At 46.2% G+C, this 12,154-nt stretch overlaps 1 protein-coding gene across 6 annotated transcripts in view; it reads left to right on the top strand.

Annotated features, from left to right (window-relative positions):
• Positions 1–10,834, top strand: part of VPS13D (vacuolar protein sorting 13 homolog D) — a 329,312-nt gene extending 318,478 nt beyond the window's left edge. For all 6 annotated transcript variants that reach the window (XM_027843937.1, XM_027843939.1, XM_027843934.1 and 3 more), the window contains 2 exons: positions 5,398–5,638; positions 7,558–10,834. In XM_027843937.1, coding sequence (XP_027699738.1) covers positions 5,398–5,638; positions 7,558–7,689 — 373 coding nt within the window. In that variant the 3' untranslated portion in view covers positions 7,690–10,834. The remainder of the gene's footprint in view (positions 1–5,397; positions 5,639–7,557) is intronic.
• The last annotated feature ends 1,320 nt before the right edge of the window (positions 10,835–12,154 follow it).

Below are 12,154 nucleotides of genomic sequence, written 5' to 3'. Positions count from 1 at the left end.
TGCCTCTCTGTACTTCCTTGTGAACTTCCTTCCTTCCTCTTCTGTGCATTTTAAAATGTTTCAATGGCCCTTTTTTTTTTGGTTGGTGTCACTGTTGCCATCCTGCTCCCCACCCTTCTTCCCAACCCCCACCTTAATTAGAAAGGGAGAGAAAAGCTCTGGTAACCTTTGTACTTTATAACAATTAGCACAGTCCAGCAAAATGAACCCGCAAAGTAGCTGTGTCCAGAAATATGTTGGAGACAGGATATACCACTGCTTTGATCAATTTTAAAGTCTTCCAGAGTTGCTGTTTTGGCAGTGTTGTCGTTGTTTAAATTGTCCTCTTGAATCTTTTAACTTCATTCGGCTTCAGGTCATAGCCCCCAGGGTTCTCTGAAATTGCCCCTGTCATTTCTTACAGCACAGTAACGCTCCATTACATTCATATTCCAACTTGTTCGGCACTCTCTAGTTATCTGAGAAGCAATGTAAAGCACCCTCTTAGATTCCAGTTCTTTTATTCTCTCTCCCCACTTCTAAGGCTCCCCTTGTTTGTGTACACTTCTTCTCATATACCCCAATTATGATACATAGTCAGTTTCCTTCTCTTCCTCCTTTTTGCACATTTATTCTGCCCCCTTCTCTTTCTCCTCTTAAACCCTAATACCAGAATCAATACACCCCTAAGACCTCTGTTTTTCTTATTTAACTACTTGTTACTACTCCACTTATCAAAATGTTAGCACTACATCATCCTATAGCTCCTACTTTCTCAAATAAATTTACCTTTCTAGGTTTCTCTGGACTCTTGGATTTGTATCTCAGATCTAGGCCTTTCATCAGAACAGTTTCCCCATCTATAAAATGAAAGGTTTGAGCCAGATTACTTTTAAAGCTCCTTCCTGTGGGGCTGAAGGCAGAGAGGAGAACTATGAGCCTGTAATTATTACGCTTCTTTTACTGCTGAGAAAACTGAGGCCCAGAGAGGCAAAGTGCCTTAGCCAAGGCCACAGAGCCAGTGTGGGTCAGTGTGTGAACTTGAACCTGGATTTCTTTACTCCGAGTCTACCATGTCCTGGCATAAGGCATACACAAAGACAAGGCTAACAAAGCATTCAAAGTCATGTATTGCAGACTGCGTTATAGGTATTGGTGGGATACAGCTGGCGGTTCAACAGCTGAAATGTGATCAGCCCCGGAGAAAATAAAAGGTTCATTAAAACCGGGTCCTGCCCTCAACCAGCATGGATGCCCACACGAATCACATCTGCCCTCTGGTCACAGAGCCATCGTGGCGGGGGAGGCTTTCTAGAAGGGAAGAATCGCTGCTTCCCTTGCCCTTCCCGGTGACACAGCAGGAACGGACCATTCCCTTGCTATCTGCCCCCCGGGGGTCTTGGCCTGCACACTCCTCTAGCTCTGTCCACTGAGACAGGACCTGATGTGACCCTCAGGCTGCAGAACTTCCCAGGTCGAGGCTGGCCTGTAAAAAGTTGTCGTGCTATTCTATCAGTATCTCAAATTCCAAGAGACTAGGACAGGGCAGTGGTCAGCATTTAACCTTTAACATTTGTTCTTTTGCCTGTCTTTGATGTTGTAGCCTCGTTGTCGAAAAGCCCTTGCAATGCGGCTAGCCAGGGCTTATGCTCCCTGGGATGCCTGCTCCATAATTAACAAATTTGCTTTCATCTTAATTCTTTTTCTTTCTCATGCCTTCCATCATCTGCCTCCATCCTCATGATGCTGACATCCTTGGCCTCTGTCTCCAACACTGGCTGTACTTTTAGTCATACTGCCTGACTACTCTCTACTCACTGCCACTTCCAGACTCTCCCTCTACTACTGACCTATAGATTTTTTTGGGGGGGGGGGGGGGGGGGGCGCTAGGCAATGGGGTTAAGTGACTGGCCCAGTCACACAACTAGTAAGTGTCAAGTGGTCTGAGGCCGGATTTGAACTTGGGTCCTCCTGACTGCAGGGCTGGTACTCAATCCACTGTGCCACCTAGCTGCCCCTGACTGATAGATTCTTATAGCCTTACCTACTGACCCACAGGACATTCTCTTTCCCTCCCTAATGAATTCAGGGCCTCACTCAGTCTCTTTCTCCCTCCTGACTCCAAGACTTTAACATATATATGGATATGACCTGATAATGTTCAGCAAATACATATATATATATATAGGCCATTTGCCACGAGCTCCCCCTTCTTCTCCCCTCCTCATCTCACATCACCCACATGTCTTCTCCCATTAGCTCCTCTGTCATCCTTGTCTAGCATAAAGATGTAGCCTTTCTTCTTGCCAAGACAAACACTTCTCCATTCATTCTTGATCTGGTCCCTTTTTCTCCAACAGATTGCCCCCACTCTCATCCTCATTTTTTTTCCTATCCTACTGTCTGTTTCCCTGCTGCCTACAAACATGCTCAGGTTTCCCTCAACCTTGAAAACAAACAAACAAACAACCACAACAACAAAAAAACTCTTCACTTTAATACCAGTAGCCATTGTCTTACATCTCTTCTCTGGTTTGTGACTAAAGGCCTTGAAAAAACCACTTACACTCAGTGCCTTCACTTTCTTTCCACCCACCCTTTCCGAAGCTCTCTGAAACCTCTTAATTGCCAAAATCAATGACCTTTTCTCAATCCTCATTCTCACCAACCTCTCTGCAGCCTTTGGCACTGTTGATCACTGTCTTCTCCTTGATCCTCTCTTCTCTCTAGGTTTTCAGGACACTGCTCTCCCCTGGCTCTCCTACCTATCTGACTGTTCCTTCTCTGTCTCCTTTGCTGGATCTTCATGAGGATCGTGCCCATTAATCTTGGGTATCCCAGACAGCTCTGTCCTGAGTCGTCTTCTTTTCTGTCTCCATACTACTTCACTTGGTGATCTTATCACCTCCCATGGACTCAGTTGATTCTACACTGATGATTCACAAATCTAGTTATTCAGTCCTTACCTCTCTCCTCACCTCCAGTCTCACATCTCCTACGGCTTATTAGACATTTTAAATTGGATGTACAATAGACCAGTAGTATCAAACTCTAATAGAAACAAGGGTCACTCAAAGACTAAGAAATTGAGGAGATGCCTATCAGTTGGGGAATGACTGAACAAGTTGTTGTACATGATTGTGTTGGAATACTATTGTGCTGTAAGAAATGAGCAGGATGGTTTCAGAAAAACCTGAGAAGACTTATATGAGCTGATAGAAAGTGAAGAGAGCAGAACCAGGAGAGCAGCTTACATAGAAACGGCAATATTGTAACAATAATTAGCTGTGATAGACTTAGCTGTTCTGATCAATACAGTGCTCTATGACAATTCCAAAGGATTCGTGAGGATAAATGCTATCCAATTCCAGAGGGAGAACTGATGAACTCTTGAATACAGAATGGAGCATATTTTTTCACTTTATTTTTCTTGTTTTTTCCTCAGCATTGCAAATGTAGAAATCTGTTTTGCATGACTTCATATGTATAATGAATATTGTATTTCTTGTCTTTTTGGGGAAGGGGATGAAGGGAGGGAAAGATTTTGGGACTGAAAATAAAAATTAGGAAAAAAAGAAACAAGGGCCACTAATCCATACATAAGAATACCTGTCAGGTGTTTATTTACTTGGTTTTAAAATGTAATACTACCTACGTTTTATTGTATTTTTATTTACTTTGCTAAATATTTCTCAATTACATTTTAATCTGGTTTGGACTGCACTCAGGAGTGCTTTATTATTTAATACCTCCGCTGTATATGTATTAAACTCAACGTTGCCAAAAGTGAATTTATCAGCTTTTCTCTCAAACAGTGCCTCCCTCCAGACTTTCCTGTTACTGTTGAGAGCATCGTATCACCATTCTTCCAGGCCCCCAGCTCACAACCATTCCTCCCCTCCCCCATCCAAGCTGTTGCCAAGCTCTGTTGATTTCACCTTGGCAGCATCTTCTCTCCTTTGACTCTGCCACCACCCCTCTGGTACAGGGCCTCATCACTTCACACCTGGATTATTGCAGTAGCCTGCTAGGGTAATCTGCCTAACTCAGGTCTCTCCCCACTCCAGTCCATCCTCCATTCAGCCACTAAAGTGATTTTCTTAAAGCACAGATCTGATTATGTGACACACACATACCCTTAATAAATTCCACTGGCTCCCTATCATCTCCAAGATTGACCACAAAACCCTCTGTTTGATATTCAGAGCCCTTCATAACCTAGCCCCTTTCCCCCACCTTTCCCAACTTCTTAAATGCATAGTCTCCCTCCCTCCCTCTCTCTCTCTCCCTCTCCCTCTCTCTCTCTCTCTTTCTCTCTCTCTCTCTCCCTCTCCCTCCCTCCCTCTCTCCCTTCCTCTCTTTTCTCTCCCATCCCCCCTCCCCAAGGCTAAGTAAATTCCATTTGGCTTCCTATGACCTCCGTGATCAAATATAAAATCCTCTGTTTGGCATTTAAAGCCCTTCCCACCTTCCTAACCTCCACCTGCTCTACAGTCCTCTGACACTGTCCTACGTGCCCTTCCTGGCAAAAGATCCTCCACATCCTGACTCCGGTGCCTGTTCCCTGGCTGTCCCCCATGTCTGGAATGTTCTTACTGCTTGCTTGTGCCTCCTGGATTCCCTGGCTCCCTTCAGAGCTCGGCTCAAATTCCACATTCTGCAGGAGAGACCTCGCATGTTTCCCCCTAGTCTTCTTCTCTTTAGTTAGTGCCTTCTCTTTTATTTGGTATGTGCTAGATTTTTTTTTTTTAATTTGCCATTTCCTCCATTAGAATGTGGGCTCCTTGATGGTAGTGACCATGTTTTTGCCTCTCTTTGTGTCCCATGGCTCAGCATAACGCCTGGCACAGAGCACGTCTTTAATAAATGTTTATTGACTGACTGACAGTCAGTCTTGACTTGGGAAAACTGAAAGTGCTAGAGGTGAAGATGCTTTGCACGCCCTTTCCCTGGCTAGAGACCTTTGCAAGCACCATCTTGCTGCTTGGGGCTGGTCATTCTTACATTTGCAAGCTCTGTCTTCTGTGTGGTTTTTCTTTGCCTGTCCCATCTGATCATCCGCATTCTCTTGCCTCAGTCATTTTTTAGGGGGATATGTTCTCTTTGTGTCTTTACTTATTGTAAAGACCTTATTGTTAAGCAATTAAATTTCCCAGCTCTCAATTCAGGATTAAGTATTTGTCCCAAAAGATAGATTACCATTTCACTCTGACTCCAAACAGCTTTTGGCCACCAACAACTAACCCAGCCTTAAATGGAGGAAGGTTTAAACTGTGCAAGGGGAGGGGAGTTGGGGAAAGACTCCGCTGTCACCTTACCAGTTCAATAGCTTTCCTGATATGTACCAGTTAGGGAATCAGCCTGCCCACCCCCCCACCCACCCCAGTGCCTTATTTGCCCTTTGGTTTCTTCCTACAGCTTCATAGCCGTAGAGAACATTGACAGCTACTGCGTCCTCATCTCCTCCAGAGCGGTTTACTTCCTAAAAAGTGGAGACTATGTTGATCGAGAGGCCATCGTCCTGGAAGTCCGATATGACGACCTCTACCACTGCCTCGTCTCCAAAGACCACGGGAAGGTGTATGTGCAGCTAACCAAGAAAGCAGTGAATACTAGTAGTGGGGTCGTGATCCCTGGACCTTCCCATCAGAAACCAATGGTGAGACTGAGCTGGCTCCTCAGCCTCCTCTGTGAGATGAGTACACAGCAGGGGACAGACTCAGGCTTAGGAAGCTCCTCCTAGGCCTGCTGGCCCTTTCTAGCCATGACCTCATTTCCTCCTACCAGCAGGACGAGAACACGATCAGGAGCAATGTCCCAGGAAGTCTCGCCCCAAAATCTAGGTGACCTAGGTCCCCTGAGCTCAAGCCATCAATCCGAGGGAGTAAAGCTCCGGCTGGGAGATCAGGCCAGAGTGTTCCCTGATGATGAGTCCTGCCAGCAGCCGGCTGAGTGCCCTGTACCTGTAAAATGGGACTGCGGTCTCCTCTACTCGCCTCACAGGGGAGCAGGGAGGACCGGTGCCATGCTGCGGGTGCTCTGGGGAGGGTGGGACTTTGTGAGCCTAAAGGACTGTTCTGGAAAAGCCAGAAAACAGTGTAGACTTGCCCTCCAACAGAGCAGGTGGTGGACAGCGTTGTGTCATCACACGAGATAAAAGCAAGCTGAGGGCTCCCAGCACAGAGCGCTGGGCCTGGAGTCAGGGAGCGCTGACTCAAATGCTTTCTAGTTGTGTGGCCCTGGGTAAATCGCTTCACCTCTGCCTGCCTCAGTTTCCTTGAGGGTTAGGTTTGATGGCCTCGGAGGTCCCTCGTTTCTATGACTGCCCAAACTCGAGGTTTCTGGACGTCAGAGAAAGGCAGCGTGTAGCCCCGAGTCCTCTCCCAAGGTTTATTGTAAGGTTGAAGCGGTGCCATGGAGTGGGTAGGGGCCTCATTCCCAGGGCTCAGAGGCATGTCATGATGCCAGAGCTTCAGACTTCCGTATCTCTCTGCAGTGACTGCTTTTCTTAGCCCAGGTTCACTCTACAGTTAATCACTGTACCTTCTCTCCCACCTACTCAGTGCTGCTTTTCCCTGATCCAAGGAAAGGCTTGGGTGTGTTTTAGTTCTTAACTTTGTTAAGTTGTCACCTAGATGGTGTGTGCCCTGCTGTCCTGTGCCTTGAGGCCTCCTCTAAAGACAGTTTGTTTAAAAATAGCCTGAGTGAGTGCAGCAGTTAGCCCTGAAAGTGTGTTTGCTGCTAGTGCACTCAGGTCCCTTACACTGGCCGTGTGGGTCAGAGAAAAGAAGAGGAAATGGGCCTTCCCATTCTGGGGTTCGGGGCTGGGGCAGGGGGAGCGGGACACAGATGGTGGGTACACTGTCAGAGAGGGCTGACTTAATGCTTAGGTTTACCTTCCATTTTTCTTGGTTAATAAAGCGAGTTAGGGCAAATAGGCCCCACGTGTCCAAATCTGTGCTGTTGGAAGGTGTCATCTATAAAGGATGGTCACTGGTTCCAGCCCCATAGATCTATGGCAGAAGGACAGAATAATACTCCCACCTCAGGGATTCATCATTCACACCAACTGGGCCTTCACTGTAAGCGGGGAGGAGATGGAGTAGAAAATTATTCTCATTTTTTTTTAAAAGCACAAAATAAATGGGACGAAGGAGCAAGTACATTTTCATTTCTATAAATCTTACATTCTATGCCAATGAGGCCAACTTAGCAAAGACGGTGTGGCTATGCCAGTGGCTTCAGGCACTAGGAGGAATAGGGGAAATGTATTTAGCACGTGCTTATTAAGTGCCTTTTGTGTACCAGAGACTGAGGCATTACAGAAACTCACACCCTTCTAAGGCCTCACATTCTGTGGCTAATTGTTCTTCATTCACCAGACAGGACCAGTTTGGGCTTGAGTTCTCTAGGTACAGTTCTGTCTGGGCCATCTGTAGCACCTCGAGGAGATTGTGGCATCTTCCAGAGCTGGCGCCATCTGCTTGCCACCCCCTTCCACCCTCCCTTCGTTCCTTTGGAATTAATGCCACTTCCCATTGTAAACCTCATGCTTTATTCCTCTTCTCTGACCTCCAGGTCCACGTGAAATCAGAAGTCCTTGCGGTCAAATTATCCCAAGAAATAAACTATGCAAAAAGTCTTTACTATGAGCAACAACTTATGTTGAGACTCAGTGAGAATCAAGAGCAGTTGGAGCTGGACTCCTGAAGAAACCCTCCCACCCGAGAGAGAGAGAGCGAGCGCATGGCCGCCAGACACCAGCCCCGAAGCCATCGGGCTGAAGAGGCCCACTCTATTAGCCAAATAAATCAGTAGAGAACTGTGGGGGGAAACCATCTTGAGCAACAAGAGAAAGTGAGCACTGTTGAGGGGAAAAATAGAAATGGAAAATCACATTCAATATTTGGGGGCACTTTAAGATTATGGGGAAAGAATTTTTTAAAAAGGTGTTGGTTGAATAACGTCAAAAATATGCATCTGAAATGAACTTAGCTTTTAGATGGCCCTGTATTTTGTTAACATGTATATATGTACAACTGTGCACTTGTAAATAGACGAGAAAGTTTCAGAGCAGGACCTGTAGTGTGTGTAAAGGTTTGTTTACTGTAAAGAAATTAAAAATTATATCGAATCTTCTATTGCACTAATTCTATGCATCTACTACAGGGCACTCTGTATAGAAGATATACTTGAGAGTTGAGGAATATTATGTATTATTTTTAAAAGAAAATTAAAGTATTACTAGAAGTGGATCAAGCTGAGATCCAGTATATATTAAAGAGATATAAACAGGCCTTGGAAGTCGAATTACCCAGGCTGGAGCCCCAGTCCAGTCTTTGCATTCTGCTCAGCATTCCAAACCAGAAAGTAAGTCCCTGCCCCTTCTCGGAAAGGGAAACAGGGCAGGATGATAGGTTTCCCTCTGATGTCCTGCCTCATGCAGTCTGTCCCAATACCCCCCTTTATCAAGGGGCAGGGCTTTCCAGAGCTAATTTCTCCATGCATTTCTTGCCCCCAACTGAAAGGTGATTCCGTTTTCACAAGCTATTTTTGAACTGCTTTGTCTTTATAACCAGTCAGCCAAATCTTAAAACAACAACAACAACGCTAAATTGTGTTCCCTTACCAAAAATAAGTCAGATTTACTTTGTGAGCATTTCTCTGATTGTTATTAGTGGTCCCTTTGTAGCATTGCTAAGACCATGTTGATCAGGGAGAAGAAGCCTCATTAAAGCATTTCTTTCATCAGAAAACTACACTAAGAATGAATCTAATTCCAGCTTCCCCCCTACGCACATACCCCACCCTCGGGGAAGAACAGTAGGGAGGGGCATTGGGGCAGATCCCTACACTGGAGGGCCCGCCCTGTAGAAAGGGAGAAAAGCACCTTGTAAACAAAAGAAAAGGAAGTGGCTTGGGCTGAACATTTTGTTCTATTGGAGTTGTTTGTCAGTCCTGTTCAGTGAAATATCAGTGGGGTCATTTGAAAAGTGGTCCTGTCCTCTCCAGGCTGAGTCCCCACAGACAGTCCCATCCCAAGGTAGAGTCCAGGGTAAGGATTCTCATCTTCTTGTCCCCCCACAATAACACATTGGTCCCCACACACACACACCTCTTCAGGACTGGCCTCCCCCTAGAACTGACTTGCTCGTTGTATTTTAAATAAGGCTATTTGATTTTTAAACATTTGTTATGTGAAGAAGACCCCCACCCACCCAGTGGATGTGTGGATGATTTTGATGTTTGAGTTCTGACTCAAACCCATCCAAGACACAAATGAAGCTGGTCTCTCCCATACACGTTTTTCCTGCTGTTTTCTTCAGCACAAATACGTGGACTGAAAGTCTTTTCCGGGGGTCAGGCCTGTTGGACTTCCCAACTTTGTCCCTTCCCACTACATTAGGGGATTAAAACAAGACCCAAAGCTTTTGAAGAGGCAAGGTAGAAGTCTTTCCTTATTACTGGGGACCCCTCTTTATACAGGATCTCACAGCCAGCTAAGGACTCGGAGTGTCAAATCATCATTTCTTTCCATGGTTCAGCTTTGAAAAGGCCCCTTTGTGATCACTGAATACTTCCTTAAACCAGACCATTTTAAAGTGAGAGGAGGCCCCCACCACACCCAGAGTGGGTTGCCTTCTACACCAGTGCTCCATGACTTTCCAAAAGGGAGTCATGTGACTGGTCTGTGGGTAGAAGCAGCACATGGTTCCCAGAGAAAGCCACCCTGGGCCACAGGCTGCAGCCAAAATACACTCACATTTGACCACAGAAGTCTCTGCACTGCCAAATGGTGGGCCCAAAGGGACTCTGGAAAGCTGCTGTTCAAAATGACCTCCCCGCCCTGAGCGCCTTTCTAATTTTAGGCAACTCTTTAAATAGTTGAAAATCTCCTCAGCATTGCACAACAGTCATCTTTGAAATCTGAGCTATAGAAGAGTCATGTTCAGCATCGATCTCAAGGCTACATGGGGTGAGTGGTTGGGGATAGAAGTACCTTCTCCAGCCCTTCCCCTGTCCTTGTCAAAGCAGGGTTGAAGCCCAACTTGTGTTTGGTTAGAACCTGCCTGGTGGTGATTCTTCAAGGCCTAGGGAGAACCTCTTCCCACAGCTGTGAAAGTTGACAGATGAGGGCTTGATTCATTTTCACAATTTCCATATTTCGCTATTAGCTTTCCCTGGGTTGCAGTAAAGGAACTTTTTTTTAGCCCTAAGAAAATGCCGCCATTTTGTATTTGGACTATAGTATCCAAGATTTGGCTGTGATTCATGCTGCCTCCATCTAAGACGTGGGTTCTGTTTCTAGACCCAGTTTTCTTTTTGTTGATTTGAGTTTTGTTCAACCTTAAAACAATTAGAAAATAATTCCCACCTACAGCAAATGAAGCAGAGAGGACCCTGGCCCTTTTCCAGCAGCATCCAGGAAGCCAGAAGCACCTCAGATCCCAGCTTCAGCCATCCATTCTTTGGCTACTTAACACCAGTTGCCTTTCTTTTCTCAGTGGAAAGTTAGCCCTGCCTGTCCATCACGAGATTAAGAAGAGCAGCGTCCACGTCCCCAGGATGCCGTGCTTCCTGGCATGAATGTGCAGAGCTTTTGTGGGGACAGAGGAGGGGCCCCAGGGGGAGCTCCATTTCCTATTATTGTTTGTGCCTCAGATACTGCAGCAGCTGCATCGACCCATTATGATAACAGATGTGTAAGAAAATGATCTTGAAAGTAATCCTAATACCTGTTTTGTTACTGTGTAAACACTACCCTTACCAACCTGTTAAGGTCCCCTCACTGTTGTATTTCTCACACTGGAGTCCTCCTCCTTTCTGTGGAATAAAATAGTTTGTTGACTTCAAAGACTCATTACCCTTTTTTCTCCCTTCTTTTCTGATGTTCTAGGTCAGAAGTGAGGAACCTGCAACCTTCAGTACAAAAATTTGGATTCAGTCAAAAGGCTGTACTTAATGATCTAGAAAGCCACGTTGGCCTGAAGGCCACGGGTTCCCCACCCTTGCTCTAGGTTTTCCCTAAGACCCAGGCTGTAACTAATTCTGGGTAGTAGCTGAATTCAAAGGGCATTGAAAACACTTGTGTCCTTCAGCAGCTCAGAAACAACAGAGCTTAGTCACCAAAAGTGGCAAAGGATGCACTCATCCCTGGACCCCCTGCTCCTGTCCCCTCTCCTTCCCCTCGCCTGGGCGCACCCTCCCCATTTACCTCTCTCTACTTGTAACAACAAATGTCTAGCCTACCTCTGTCTCATGGCGCTCTCACACTACCACCACCACCCCACCAAGGCCCTGCTTCCTGCACCGGGCAGAGGCGGTCCAGACTGGCTCCTCCCCTGGAGAGCCCTCCAGAGCTTGGGTTGTATCACTGTCCCCTTCAACCACACCTCAGTAACCTCTGTGTGTTCAAATCAGCCATTGCAGAGAGGCATTTAAAAACCTGTTTTGGAGAAAATGTCACAAGAGGGTGCATAGCATTCAGGCCACAAGAAGGAAGAGAAAGCCTAAGATTGTCTCCATTCTCTCCAGGTGGCTCCAAGAACCATGTCAGGATTACACTGGCTGGGCAGACCTCTGACGTGCTTCCCTGAATGTACTTGATCACAGACTTGTCTGAGAGTTCCCGAGCCCCCTCTCCTTCTGGTGACCAGTCCTAGATTCACAAATGTGTAGCTTACGCTTTGCATAGGGCTGCTAGAACACACGGTAGCTGGTTCATTCATTCAACCAGGCATAGAGTAGGCAGAGTAATAGAGTGGGTAGAGAGGCATCCTCAAAGCCAGGAAGACGGGTTCAAATCCTGCCTTTGAACTGTCTCAGCTATGTGATCGTGGGCTAGTGACCTAACTTCTTAGTCCCAGGCAACTCTCAGTGAGTCAATGAGCATTTATTAAGTGCCTAGTTCTGGGCAACCAGGTGGTGCAGTAGATAGAGCACCTGGCCAGGAGTCAGAAAGACCTGAGTTCAGATCCAGCCTCAAATACTTACTAGCTGTGCGACCGTGTGAAAGTCACTTAACCCTGTTTGCCTCAGTTTCCTCATCTGTCAGAGGAGGTCAAGGAGAAGAAAATGGCAAACCACTCCAGTATCTTGGCCAGGAAAACCCCAAATGGGGTCACAAAGAGTCGGACATCACTGAAATGACTGGACAACCACAGCTAGGTTCCAG

Source organism: Vombatus ursinus, unplaced genomic scaffold, assembly GCF_900497805.2.
Source record: "Vombatus ursinus unplaced genomic scaffold, bare-nosed wombat genome assembly UNPS02014932.1, whole genome shotgun sequence".
NCBI lineage: Eukaryota > Metazoa > Chordata > Mammalia > Diprotodontia > Vombatidae > Vombatus > Vombatus ursinus.
This window is presented reverse-complemented; position numbering and strand designations above follow the sequence as displayed.